A 14,007-nucleotide genomic window follows, 5' to 3' on the forward strand; every position below is an offset into this window, starting at 1 on the left:
AATATTTCCAAACTAAGCCTATGTCCTTTGACATCAAATTCCGTGATGTCCAAGGAAAGAATTACAAATGGGCTATACCTAAACTGCAAAAGGAGATTGTCCCAGAGAAGTGTAAGGTGATAGTTGACCCTAAAAGGGTTCTTATCAATTTGGCTAAATCTTGAAAGGATTACTGGTTGGATTTGAAGTTTAAGGAGGACAAGGTACTTCATCATATCATTGGACCACCCATTTTATGTAGAATTAGTTTGTTTTATTGTTTGATATTGCAGGCAAATCTGGATGAAGAGAGAGATCCCATCGCAGGAATCATAGGTAAAGGTTACCAAGCTTTGAGGTTGACATGTATATGCATGCACATCCACATTTGAAAATGTGAATGCAATCACATTGAATAAACATATATTTGCTTGCTTAATTACTGCTGTATTCAATGCAACTTGCAGAATATGTACAACAAAGGGGATATTGCTGACATGAAAGCAACAATTTCCAAAGCATGGACTGATGCAAAATTCGGGAGAAACGGCTGATTCATCATTGAAGGGGTTCAATCAATCTGGGGCTGGAACAGTGTTGTTTTGAGTAGTTTTTGTGCTTCTAGCATGCTTATGGACTAGTAAGTCCTTTTGTGGCTGGATGGTTCTTCGTACTTTCATTGAAGTCTATTGCACATAGCTTTTCTAAAGTCTTAGATGGTAGGCGGGAACGCTTTCTGTTTCACGTAGTATTTGGTATTGGATTGTCATATTTGTAGTGGATATCATAATGCATCTCGTGTGGTGTGGATATCATAATACAACAAACAGACCCTGCCATACCAAGTATGTAAGAAGCTTTGAATTTCTTTATGATGACTTGTTCCATCTATATATTATTGTATTTAAAATTCAAATACAATTACACAACCACATGAATTAAGACTCAAATTGAATCGAATCCAACCAAAGTGCATGAAAGAAATATATGTCATTGTCATAGGATCCATTAATTGAAGCGATGAGCAAGAGGACGGTTTAACACCACACCTCTTGCGGCGTCCCTGGAAAACTTCATCTTGATTTTATTGAGTGTGGCTACAGCTTCTTTCATATTCATCCTCTCTTCTGGTGATTCTGCACAGCAAGCAAGAGCTAATTGCATAATGGATGATAAGCAATCCCTCTTTCTCACATGATCATCATCTTCCTGCTCTGTCCCAATCCCAAGCAAATTGGCATCCACAACTTCATCTATCTTTGCATCTGGTAATACTAGTGAGTTTGCAACCCATTGCTTTATATTCATTTCCTCACCAAACATTTCATCTGTTGGCTTCCTTCTTGTGAATGTTTCCATCACTAGAATTCCAAAACTGTACACATCCCCACTTCTTGAAACTATTCCTTCCATTCCATACTCTGCAATATGAAATATATTTGAGTTGTTTTTGTATATGTGTGTGAATTGTATACACATGTATGATGAAAAGAAAATTATAAAGTTAAGTTCTTCATAATTAAGGACAACATGTATAGGATTAAAAGATATTAAACTAGCAACTACATCACCTGGAGCCATATACCCAACTGTGGCTAGGGTCATGGTTTGGGTCATAGAATCTCCTCCATCCAAGAGTTTTGCAATTCCAAAATCAGCAACATGTGCAACCATTTCATCATCTAGTAGTATATTGCTCGGCTTCAAATCACAATGGACTATAGGTATTGAATAACCTTGGTGTAGGTATTCCAATCCCGAAGCAACATCTATCATTATGTTCATCCTCTGTAAGATATGCAAAGAATATCCTCGATAGTACAACCAGTTCTCGAGGCTCCCATTTGGCATGTATTGCAATACCAGGGCTTTGAAATCAATTTCACTGCAACAACTGATGATTTTGACAAGGTTTCGATGACGAATATTGCTTAGGATTTCACATTCCCTATCAAAACTTTTGAATGCCCCTTCTAGCTGTAAACTGAAAACCTTTATTGCAACATCTATTCCATATGAAAGTGTCCCTTTATATACTGATCCAAAACTTCCACTTCCAAGTAAGTTGCTTTCGTGAAATCCATTCGTTACCCTTAGAAGTTCTAGGCGTGAAACTCTTCTCCAAAGAGGTTGAAGCAATGAGCTAGCCTCTATTGTAACTTCCACATTCCTTTTCCTGCGTAGTAGAAAGATAGATACGGAGGCCACTAGGAGAACTACTGATATGATCCCTGGGACGATATATTTAGCTTTCCTCCAATTTGGTTCGAGTGTACCCTTTTTGCATGGTGGAACATGAAGTCGGGGTGCACCACATAGTGCACTGTTTGAGACAAATGATTGAGCAGAGAAGTTTTGAAACGGGCCACCAGTTGGAATTTGTCCTTGGAGCCTGTTGAAAGACAAATCCAGATACTTGAGAAGTGACAGAGCTTCTAAAGACTGGGAAATCACTCCAGACAGATTGTTTCTGGATAAATCCAAGAGTTTCAGGCTTAGCAAGTCGTGAAATGAACTTGGAATAGGTCCTTCCAAATTATTACTTGCCAAGGAAAGAATAACCAGATCCCGAAGACCGCCAATGGTGCTTGGTATAACACCAGATAAATGGTTATTTGATAAATCTACATCTATCACAACTTTCAAGTTTCCAATATCTTGTGAGAGAGATCCAATTAGAGAATTGGATGACAAGTTGACATGCAAGATATGAACAAGATTCCAAAAAGTTGATGGTATTGTGGAACTCAACGAATTGGACTCCAGTGATAGAGTTCTTAGAGATGCGGCTAGATTACCCAAACAGGAAGGTATAGAACCAGAGAGCTTATTACCAAGCAAAACCAATTCAACTAGGTTATCTAGTTGACAAAGTTCATATGGGATGTACCCTTGCAATTTGTTGTAACTCAAGTACAAACCTTGGAGATTCCCTAGTCTTCCCAGTGAAGTTGGAATTGATCCACTCAATTGATTGCCATCCAGGGATAAAATTACCAAGCCGCTAATGTTGCTAATACCAATGGGAATGTTACCCCTCATGTTGCAATTGGATAATTTAATATATTGAAGCCGCGACAATGTAGAGCAATTCCGAAAGGAATCATCAAGTCTGACATTTAAAGGATTATATCCCAACCCCAGTGTTCTCAAATTTGCAAGATTAGCCAAACAAGAGAGAGTCGAAGTATCAATCGCCAAATTATTCCTTGATAACCTAAGCCCCTGAAGGTTTGTCAAGGCACAGAGCGTGCTTGGAATAAACCCTGTAAATGAGTTGTAGTTCAACTCTAGCTTCATGAGCATAGAAGCATTGGAGAGGTTGGGGATTACTCCGCTGAGGTCAGATCCTGATAGATAAAGGCCTTGTAGGTTTGGAGCCCCAAGGCCTATGTTTGCTGGGAGGCTACCTGATAGCATATTAAAACCAAGTCCGAGGTCTGTTATTGTGGAGATATTGAAGATTGAGGCTGGGATGAGGCCATGTAGATTGTTGAATTGGATTGATAAAGCCTCTAAATTTTGAAGATCACCGATCTCGTTTGGTATAGTGCCTGCCACAATTTCACAACATTGTAGCGCATTAGGTTACGTGAAAACAATATTGACTTCTATACAATGTTAACGTTTATTAGGCAATTCAATCTATATTTTATTCTATACAATTTGTAGCCCAAGAGAAGTGAACAGGGCTGAAGGGGTTTTCGTTCTCTTTTTTGTCTGTTGACCTTGTACAAAATAGTTAAATAATGATAAATGATGTTGTCGTCAAGAACATAATGAAATATCAATTACCTGTCAAATTGTTGTTGTCAAGATAAATCGTTGTTACTTGGGTTAAGTTGCCAATATATTTGGGTATGCTTCCACTGAAATTGTTTACGGACATTCTTAATGCAAGAAGATGTTTGCAATGCCACAATTTGGATGGAAGTGGACCATCAAACTGGTTGCGGCCAAAATTAGCTTTCTGAAGACTAGGAAGATGCTGGCATATATTATCTGGAAGACCACCACTCAAACTGTTTCCATATAGAGTCAAAATAGTCAAAGAGGACATGTTGAAGAGACTGGCAGGAACATGCCCTTTTAGGGCATTCACTTGAACGAACAAATGCTCCACCTGATCTAAAAAGCCGATCTCGTTTGGAATTTCTGAAAAATCAACAAGATATACATATATATATATATATATCAAACTATATAATTAGGCTATTTAATTTTATGCATACAATGAAATGCAACAATATACCGGTGAATTTGTTGTGGCTCAGGTATATCCGCTTCAGCATTGTTAAGTTCCCAATTTTCCTTGGTATCCCTCCTGCTATGCATGCCAAAGTCTCAGAAAACATTTAAAATAATCTAAACTAATTTCTTGCAAATCAAATAGTGCAGACACAAATTCATGTACTTACTACAACTGCAGCCCAAAAAAAAAACGAGCGAATCCCATGTAGGATTAATTTTTGGCCATGTATTACTCATTATTTACAATCTATGTCCATATCCGACACTCAATGAGTTTTAATTATTTATAGCCCAAATGTTGTCTCTAGTTTCATTTCATCAATGTAGTTTTTATGCTTAGGGAAGGTGGCTAGAGAGAGAAGTGAAGGAAAATAAAAAGCACCAAAGCTGGAATGAAACAACAGGTGCCGAAACAACAGGATGCGAGGTGCGATTGGGTGCAGAAGGCAATGGTTGCTTGAGGGGTGGCAGCTGTGGCTGTGGCTTCAAATATTTAAACATTTTTTAATTAAATTTTTTAAATAAATTTAATTTTAAGCAAATGCAGTTTTTCAAAAAATAAATTTAATGAATATATATGTCTTGTTAATTTCAATTTTAATTTTTTTAATAACTAAAATTACTAAAATGCACATGTCACGTCAACAAGTTAACAATTTTATTAAGAAAATTGATGCAATAAAGAATGTGGGACTCTAATTTTAAAAAATAGGAACATGGGACACGAAATTAGGGTGATGAAATGAACATTGACCCAAGTGCATATTTATGGGAAAATTTGAAATTCGAGGTAAAGAATAGAGGTCGAAATTATAAATAAGTTTAATTTTTATACAAACTTTCAAATACATAATCTATTCAAAATTAAAAATTAAAGACATAATCTATTCAAGGGAGTTATTTTTGCTATATGATGGGCTGTAAGTAAGAAAATCAAGTTTAATAGGACAAGCTTAAGTTTCTATTGAAAAAAGAAGAAACAAGGATAGTTTAGCTTATATTATAAATTAATAAAAATATGCTAAAACGTAATCATATCAACAGTAGATTCGTAGATAGGTTGTTGATACATATGCATGCGTACCTGATAGTTGGTTGTACTCTAGATCAATCTCTTGCAATGTAGATAAGTTGAAGATGGTCGTGGGTATAGAACCTGAAAATTGATTGCCCCACAAACTGAAGCTTTGAAGTTTAGGGAAGGACCCAAACCACAATGGAATGGATCCCATAAAATTGTTGAATGCGAAGCTAATCAACTTGAGGCGATGTAAATGAGACAATTCATGGGGCAAGGTGCCATGGAAACTGTTGTTTTTGAAAAGCAGCTCAATAAGAAATGAGAGGTTGCCGAGGTGCGGTGGAATGATGCCGGTGAGTCCCATATAAGAGAGGTTTAGGACTGAAACTCTCAAGTGGCGAGCACCACAAGTAACGCCAACCCAATTACAAACTGGGGTGATGGTTGACCAGTTGACCAAGATGTTGTCTGGGTCACTACTGATATGGGATTTCAGAGCAAGAAGAGCAGACTGGTCCGTGGTGATGTTGGTTTGTGCTGCTGCACCTACAGAAGTGTACCGCAGCAGCACCAGCAACAACGTCATTGACAAGAGGAAACGACTTAGACTTCTCCATGAGATGAGCACCGAAAACAGACTAGTTCCTTCCAACTTCATCAAAGTGTTATGGACAATTAATTGGGTGTTGTAAAGAAAGTGGTGGAGCCCACATAAAGAAAATAAGGAAATAATATTTAAAAAGCTAAATTATGATGTTGGAGCTTAATGATGAAGAAAAGTGTTGTAGCTCGACGCTTTGTTGGCCATTTTGGCTAAGACAAATTAAAATTAAAATATTCTATATTTTATCAAACAAATTAACTTTATTTCTATGATTAGCCAGAAGAAAATAAGCATGCAAGTGTCATTAGGAAATGAACTGGTTTTAATTTTATTTTAGCACAAACCACCACCTACACACACATGAAAACTAGTACCAATATTACATTAACCAGGTCACTTAGATAAATACCATCCTTTAACAAAACAAAAACATAAAATTCTGAAAATTAAATCTGCAAAGGAACGGACGCATAGCATAGATGGCACTTGACTGACTGGATGGCGTGTTAGTGTATAAATTAGTGAACTGATTGGTAGTTTGCTTTGTGGGTTGGGCCTCAGCTCATAGGCTGAGTTATAAATATTTGAATTGTATCGGTTTTTAATATTCACGACGCTACGTATTCCTACTTTATATTTTTTCCTTGCTAGTTTGTAGTAAATTGAGCTTAGACCCATAAAATTCATTTGTAATCATCTACAACCCTTTCCTTTATTTTTCTATTTAAAATACCCAATTTTTTCAAGTAAAACCCGCTGACTAGGATCCAAGTAAGCAAGTTACCTAATCTAGCTTAAAATCTGATTTATTATATTTTTCATATTCCAAAACTACCCCTATTTACAAGTTAACGTGTTATGTGGAGGTGTAACTGATCGATTCATAATTGTATATCATTTTGTACCCTTCTAACTTATGATTTGGTTATGTTTTTGAGTTAAACTTGTGCTTTTAATCCTTTTTGTGTTTATCTTTCAGTTAATTGACATTTAGGTAACAATGATGACTTTGGATAGGAAATGATTCAATCCATGCATGTTTGGGCTGATTGGGATAAGAGCAAGAGCTTAAAGACAAAACCAAAGTTGGGCCACACTTCTTGTCAGTCCAGTTTCGTAAGTCACCTTGCAGGTCTCATTTCAGCAATCTGCACAACTCGGATGAGGAGACATTCTTCATAGAAGTTGTTCAATTGGGTGTCTAGTATAACATATCCAAAATTCAGCCCAATTGAACATATGTGGAGTCCTTAGCCCGTCCAACACTGAACCATGCTCAGGAGGATTTGCAACTGCCAGCTTTGAGCCTTGTCTCCTCCTTTAAGCCATGTGCCTCACCCATGCTGCAATTGACTTTGGATCCAACATAATGAGTGAAGTGGGGAGGCATTCCAGCAATGAAATTCTAAAGGAGCAAGTTGGTACATAATGGAGCTATTAAAGAGAAAGCATGTGCATACATGTAAAGCATAAATGAAATGAAGTCAATTCCAGTCTCTGTTCGGCAGCCAAATTGCAAGGCCCAAAACGCACACTTCTACTGCTCCGATGGGAATACTTTCTTCATAGAAGTTGTTCCAATGGGTGTCTAGTATAACATATCCAAATTTGAGCCCCATTGGATACGTTGTGAAACCTCTGGCCTTCCTACACCAAGCCTGGTTCAGAAAACTCGTTTTTCAGCAACCAAAAGGCAACCACATGGGTTGGCAACCAAAAGGCAACCACATGGGTTGGTAGCAAAGGCAGCCACATCTGATCACCTTTGAACCCATGTGAAGATGCTTGAGGTGCAGCAGCAAAAGATGAAGGATGGTGTGGGAATCCATCATGATGTTCCTCCCTCTTAGCCCTATAAATAGAGAAGCCTTCAAGCTTCAAAACACACCCCAAGGGGGGGAGCTCTCAAACACTTCTCTAGAGCTCCCTTCCCTTCTCTCCCTCAAATTCTCTTAGTTTCCTTTCAAGTTGTCAATTGTTGTAACAAAATGAGTTTACTAAATTTTCCTTCAAGTTTTCTTAGTTCCACTTTACTTTTATTTGTAATGTACATTCTTTCTTAAGTATTCAAGTTTAATTAGTTTCCAAGTTTCAATTATGGTTTTTGTTCTTATTCATTATGCTTATAAGTTAATATGCTAGTTTGAATGATTGATCACCATTTAGGCTTGCATGTTAGCTATCTTGGTTTGAATTAAGAGTAGACACCATGTTTTAATTCGAATTGAACTATGGATAGGAAGAGTATGTATGGACATTCGACAACAGGGATTAGATACATACCTGGTTGTTTAAAATGTTCTTCTATGCTTAATGGGTTCCTAATGCTTAATTTTAGGTTAGACAACAAATGATCAAATTAGGGAATTAGGAACACAAGGTTTTGACCAAACACCATGGCTTAATCATACTTTAGCTAGAATCAATCCGTTAATCTAATTGAACTTGGGAACTTATTTGCTTGAGTTATTTCTTTTTTTTCTTGTTTCATTTATTTCCTTTTTCATTTCTATTTTGTGTAGGGGAAACAAATTGGATCATTCAATCACCAATCCTCGTGGGATCGACCTCGCACTTACATATGCTATACTACCAAACGGCTCGTGCACTTGCGAGTATCACAAGTTGAGGATGCAGTTGAATCTATTTTGGTGCAGCTGAATCGAAGCAACAGTAACTAATGACACATGTTGAATTTGGAAAGATTTTCAAATGGTTGTAATGAATGTAGAAATTAATTTAGAAACTTATTTGAAATTAAATATTAAATTCAACATTAACATATTAGTAACGTTTTGGTTTATTTTATGACCGAAAAAAAAAAACGTTTGGTTTATTTAATAATTTTTTTTTGTTGTTTTCCTTTTATGAATTATACTACTAGTAATCTATTTTATTATAGTTTTATGAATAATAGTGTACATTCTAATTATGTTGGAAAATATTTTGATAATCTATTTATTGTTTGTTTTATGAAAAACATTTTTTTTTTAAAATGAACCTATTTTTTCTCTAAATAATGTACCTATTTTTTTTTCTCTAAATTATGTACCCTTTTTTCTCTGAATAAAGTACCTATTATTTGTTTTATGAAAAATAATTTTTTTAAATGAACCTATTTTCTCTCTCCAAATAATGCACCTATTTTTTTCCTCTAATAATATACATAGTAAAACAATGTACATATTTTTTTTAAATGAACCTATTTTTCCTCTCCAAATAATGTACCTATACACATTTATAGGTATATTGTAAAATAATTTACCTATGGGTAAATAATGTACCTATATTTTCTATAAATTATTGTGTACCTATTTTTAATTTATGAAAAATGTAAGGAAATTTCAATTACAAAGTAACTGACTTAGTTTTTTTTTAATTAATTTTTTTGGTAAATAATATACCTATATTTTATTTAAATAATATATTTATATTTTATACGTATATATTTATATTTATATTTTTTATAGGTACATTATTGGATATGTAATTTACAGATTTTTTTTTTGGTTTGCAATTTTAGGGGGCGGTATGTGAGAGGGAATGACAACCAAAAGAAATGGGGTGATTGATATGCTATTAATAGGGAGTGTTAATTACAATTATGACAGTGAATGAAATGCTTGAAATAAATTATAAATAAAATATGATGTTTGGTGGCAACGATGTAAAAATATAAGAATACTACGACCTCTTATATCCTACTGGTCATTTAAATTTGAAATTGGGTTTTACACATAGATTTTTAGAGTGATGGGTATATGTCTAGGAAATAAAAAATGTAGGGATCTATATTGAACAAGCCCTTTGTTTTATCACATTTATTCTACTGTGCTTGTGATGTGAGAGAGTTGTTGGGTTTAATGATATCAAAGTTTCAAACTCACCTTTCTCCTTATTTTTAATGATACCCGAGTAGCATCAAATTTTCACAACCCCCTGACTAATGCACTAAACTCTGCTGCGAGTTGAAGAAATAGCAGATTGGGGATATTTTTTGGTTCAGGGGGAAATTAGGTTTTAAAATAGACGGTAGATGGTTTTGTGGTTGGAAATTTTGGTTTACTTTTCATGGTTATCAAACAGAGAGAGCAATCAAGCAGACAGCATGAACAAGCCCTAGTTATCAAAACTCACCACCATGGACTCCGAGTCAGATTGATCCATAATCAACACCAAGCAGCAAGCACACCAGGTAGTAGCAATCCAAGTCCTGTGCCACAAAAATCCACATATAAATTTAAAAACAAATTCCATGGAGAGTTTGCAATTTAAAAATCCAACACCAAGACTGGAAGATCCATAAGCTTTGATTGAATAGGGTTTAAAAAGTTGTTGAACATACTTACCAACTTTCTGAGAGGATTAAAGGCAGAGACCGAGAGAGTGATTAATGGGAGTGTTAGAGAGAGAGAGAGAGAGAGAACCTGAGGCTAGTTTTGAAGAAGAACCGCCAATGCCCCACGTAAAAGTGGAGAGAATCTAATCAATGCTCATCAATGCTTGACTAGGAAATCTTACAAAATTTTCAGTAAGACACACAAAATTCACGTATTATACAAATAATCGTCACATATTAGTGAATAAGAATAATATATGTTATAAAAATATATATTAAAATATTATATAATAGCCGATTAATATCTACTTTGGATATGTTGAAACTAGCAAATTAATATCTATAAAGAGTAACATCTCGATGAGAGAATAATTTTAGATGTGTATATAAAAGCAGTGACTCGACCTAACATTTAAACTTGGGATTACACTAATACATAAATAAATAAATCCTAAAAGCCCAATTCTCTCTATTAGTGTTGATGTGTTCAAATACTTGATACAATAATACCTCAAAGCTTATCCTACGATAAACACACACTTGACTTTATAATTATCTTGGTCCAAGCTGAATGACCCAAGCGTCTCATAATGCAGAGCAGGGGTGGAAACTGACATCAAGTCAAGCCTATGTATGTCTTTTATTGGCGAGGGACCCACTCGGGCAAAAGGGCCGGCTCCTGCGGGTGTTTGTCGTCATCTATACATTATTGATATTGAAATAATGTCGTCATCTTTTATGAAGTTTTAAATGATATATTCTTCTGTCAGCCTCCTGTACATAATCATGCTTGCTAGTGGGCTTCGTCGTTATCTATAGAAAGAGGATTGAATCCAAATGAGATATCCTGCATCTCAACAACCCAGATGAGATATTCTACGTCTGGACAAATAGATGCATATTACATGATTACATTCCACCGAACAAATTGATCTCGGAAGCTGCCCAAGCATAAAAGAAATATTTTGATCACCCCGAAAACCATGAGAAGAATTAGCCAAATTGATCTCGGAATTAGCCAATTATAAACAGAAAATAAATGTCAATCTAGTATATTAACCAATAGAACCCACCCGAAAACCAAGAGAAGAATTAGCCACCCTACCTGGCAACCATCAACAGTAGTACTCTCCACTAATTTCTCAAACTCCACACCGTAAGTACTTCTGAAACGTTGTTTCAGGCGTTCTACTTGCTCTCTGTATGGGGATATAATCGCCAACTGATCACTTGATTTAAGCTCTGGATATGTACTTACGAGCTTATGATGTAAGAGCATGACAAAGTTAACCTCATTACTTAAAAAAAAAGTGTTACCTTATAAGTGTAAAAGAACCTGTCTCGTTCACTACTAGAAGTTACCAAATACTTCATGTTTAACAGCCTTAAACGTGATTTAACTGCATATGGATTCGAATTTGTAACTTCTCCAGATACATTCTAATCCAAAAACCACTTAGTTGACGACTTTCTACCACCGCAAAAGCATAGATTGTTGGACTTGGAGTTTCCTTTTCATACTGCAATAAGAAATGCCATCAAAACAGTAAGTAACCCTACATAATATATAAATTATGTCATTCCTCTTACATGAGTCTTCTTTTGTGATTTTTTTTGGTTATTGAAACCTGTCATTTCCCAAGATTTACTTTTCCTTTATTTTCCCCAAAAACCAAAGACAAACACATTATTTTTCAGTCAAAAATTTTCCGCACTTGCTAAGTACCAGCTACCTTTCCTCTTACTTTTTTTCTTTTTACCTACCCCATTCATTTTGTGCCGCGTGTATTCCACTTATGCATGAATGAATCTATGTATTTAATGTAAAATACTAATATTTTGCTTGTAAAGTTAATATTTTGAACATAAAAGTGCCGTACATCTTGAGAGCACTATGAGATAAATGCAACACAGACAACATAGAAATAAACAGAATCAGTTGAATTTGATTACCTTTGTTTTGAAAGAAGCAAAATATCATTCTTGCGATACTGATTTCTTGTCATCCATGTCATTCGCAGAGGTAAGAACTGCTAAGTGAAACAGATCAACTTCAGTGCACTCCACAACACACCTTTCCGTGGCGTCTCCTACTGCACAAGTAAATGTACAAAGAACATCCAGTGAGAAGAAAATTTTCTCAAAACTAAACAGAGAAAGGAAAGAAGAAGAAAAAATAAGTACATTTATCTTTATCTTTATATTATATATGTATGTACATGAGATAGTTGAAGGACAGAGAAACTACTGTTGATTTTTCGCGGACGAAAAAGTCCCAACTAAGAACAATCTTGTAGAAGCGGGCAATGGAAGCGTCTTCTTCAAGCTTGTCTTTGTCCACAGCCATTGAGAGACACAGAGTGACTGAAACAGAGTTTCCAAATTCTCAGTGAGAAAGGGGTTAATGCACAAGATTTTTGGCCAAAGGTATTTAATTGATAACAACTGTCTCATCACACTTGTGGATGGGTCAAAGTAATGTTGTGTATTTTCTGAGTGCTTCCCGTCCATTATCCCAAAACTAGTTATTGGGTTTATGGTATATTTTTATATGTGAGTTCTATCAAAATTTCGGCCTCTTCTTCGTTGATTGAATAGGACAAGAAGATTGTGATCATCTGCGCTCCTTTACATCAACAAGACTTGGGAAAGGATTGATTAAATACTAAATTTCAACTTTGATGTAGCAAGAGACCAGACAATTTCATAATCTTAAGACTTTGGGAAGGAACACAAGATTTGGCATTAAGATTATAAATCGAACACAAGTTATATAATATACAAAAAAAAAAAACAGAGCAAAGAACTCAATTGGTATCACAATTCCATGTTATTTTCCAATAACTGAAACATTGAAAAATATCAGCATTATATAGCAGCACATGAGATTGGTCTACAGAGGACATTTGGATTCCATAGCACACCAGTTAATGAAACCTAAACATCAAAACTAAGCCAACCACAAGCTACGACATGTATCTCTCTCTTGTTTATTTGCTCTCTTAAAACAAGGCACTACTACCCATAATACACAATATTTCCAAACTAAGCCTATGTACTTTGACATCAATTCCATGATTTCCAAGGAAAGAATTACAAATGGGCTATACCTAAACTGCAAAAGGAGATTGTCCCAGAGAAGTGTAAGGTGATAGTTGACCCTAAAAGGGTTGTTATCAATTTGGCTAAATCTTGAAAGGATTACTGGTTGGATTTGAAGTTTAAGGAGGACAAGGTACTTCATCATATCATTGGCAAGGGCAGAAGTAGAATTAGTTTGTTTTATTGTTTGATATTGCAGGCAAATCTGGATGAAGAGAGAGATCCCATGGCAGGAATCATAGGTAAGGTTACCAAGCTTTGAGGTTGACATGTATATGCATGCACATCCACATCTGAAAATGTGAATGCAATCACATTGAATAAACATATATTTGATTGCTTAATTACTGCTGTATTCAATGCAACTTGCAGAATATGTACAACGAAGGGGATGCTGACATGAAAGCAACAATTGCCAAAGCATGGACTGATGCAAAATTCGGGAGAAACGGCTGATTCATCATTGAAGGGGTTCAATCAATCTGGGGCTGGAACATTGTTGTTTTGAGTAGTTTTTGTGCTTCTGGCATGCTTATGGACTAGGAAGTCCTTTTGTGGCTGGATGGTTCTTTGTACTTTCATCGAAGTCTATTGCACATAGCTTTTCTAAAGTCTTAGATGGTAGGCGGGAACGCTTTCTGTTTCGCGTAGTAGCCTCTCTAATCCATCATTTGTTGTTGTATTTGGTATTGGATTATCATATTTGTGGTG

General features: G+C 35.6%; 1 protein-coding gene and 1 pseudogene across 3 annotated transcripts; one reads left to right on the top strand and one right to left on the bottom strand.

The window, feature by feature from the left end:
• Window positions 1-827: 827 nt before the first annotated feature.
• LOC110774010 (uncharacterized) lies at window positions 828-10,411 on the bottom strand. Of its 3 annotated transcripts, none has more exons than XM_088251768.1 (7): window positions 10,205-10,411; window positions 9,993-10,068; window positions 5,315-5,903; window positions 4,232-4,306; window positions 3,775-4,134; window positions 1,551-3,533; window positions 828-1,400 (listed from the first exon to the last, which is right to left on the bottom strand). In XM_088251768.1, the coding sequence occupies exons 2-7, from the start codon at window positions 10,020-10,022 to the stop codon at window positions 988-990; spliced, it is 3,450 nt and encodes a 1,149-aa protein (XP_088107894.1). In that variant the 5' UTR covers window positions 10,023-10,068; window positions 10,205-10,411; the 3' UTR covers window positions 828-987. The 3 variants fall into 3 exon arrangements, with proteins under 3 accessions (XP_088107894.1, XP_088107895.1, XP_088107896.1); XM_088251769.1 differs by having other exon boundaries at window positions 4,232-4,303; window positions 10,205-10,383; XM_088251770.1 differs by lacking the exons at window positions 5,315-5,903; window positions 10,205-10,411 and having other exon boundaries at window positions 4,232-4,303.
• Window positions 10,412-13,267: 2,856 nt separating this feature from the next.
• Window positions 13,268-13,752, top strand: LOC148295265 (uncharacterized; annotated as a pseudogene).
• Window positions 13,753-14,007: the final 255 nt, after the last annotated feature.

The sequence above is a fragment of the Prunus avium genome, chromosome 4 (assembly GCF_965620075.1).
Source record: "Prunus avium chromosome 4, drPruAviu1.hap1.1, whole genome shotgun sequence".
Lineage (NCBI taxonomy): Eukaryota > Viridiplantae > Streptophyta > Magnoliopsida > Rosales > Rosaceae > Prunus > Prunus avium.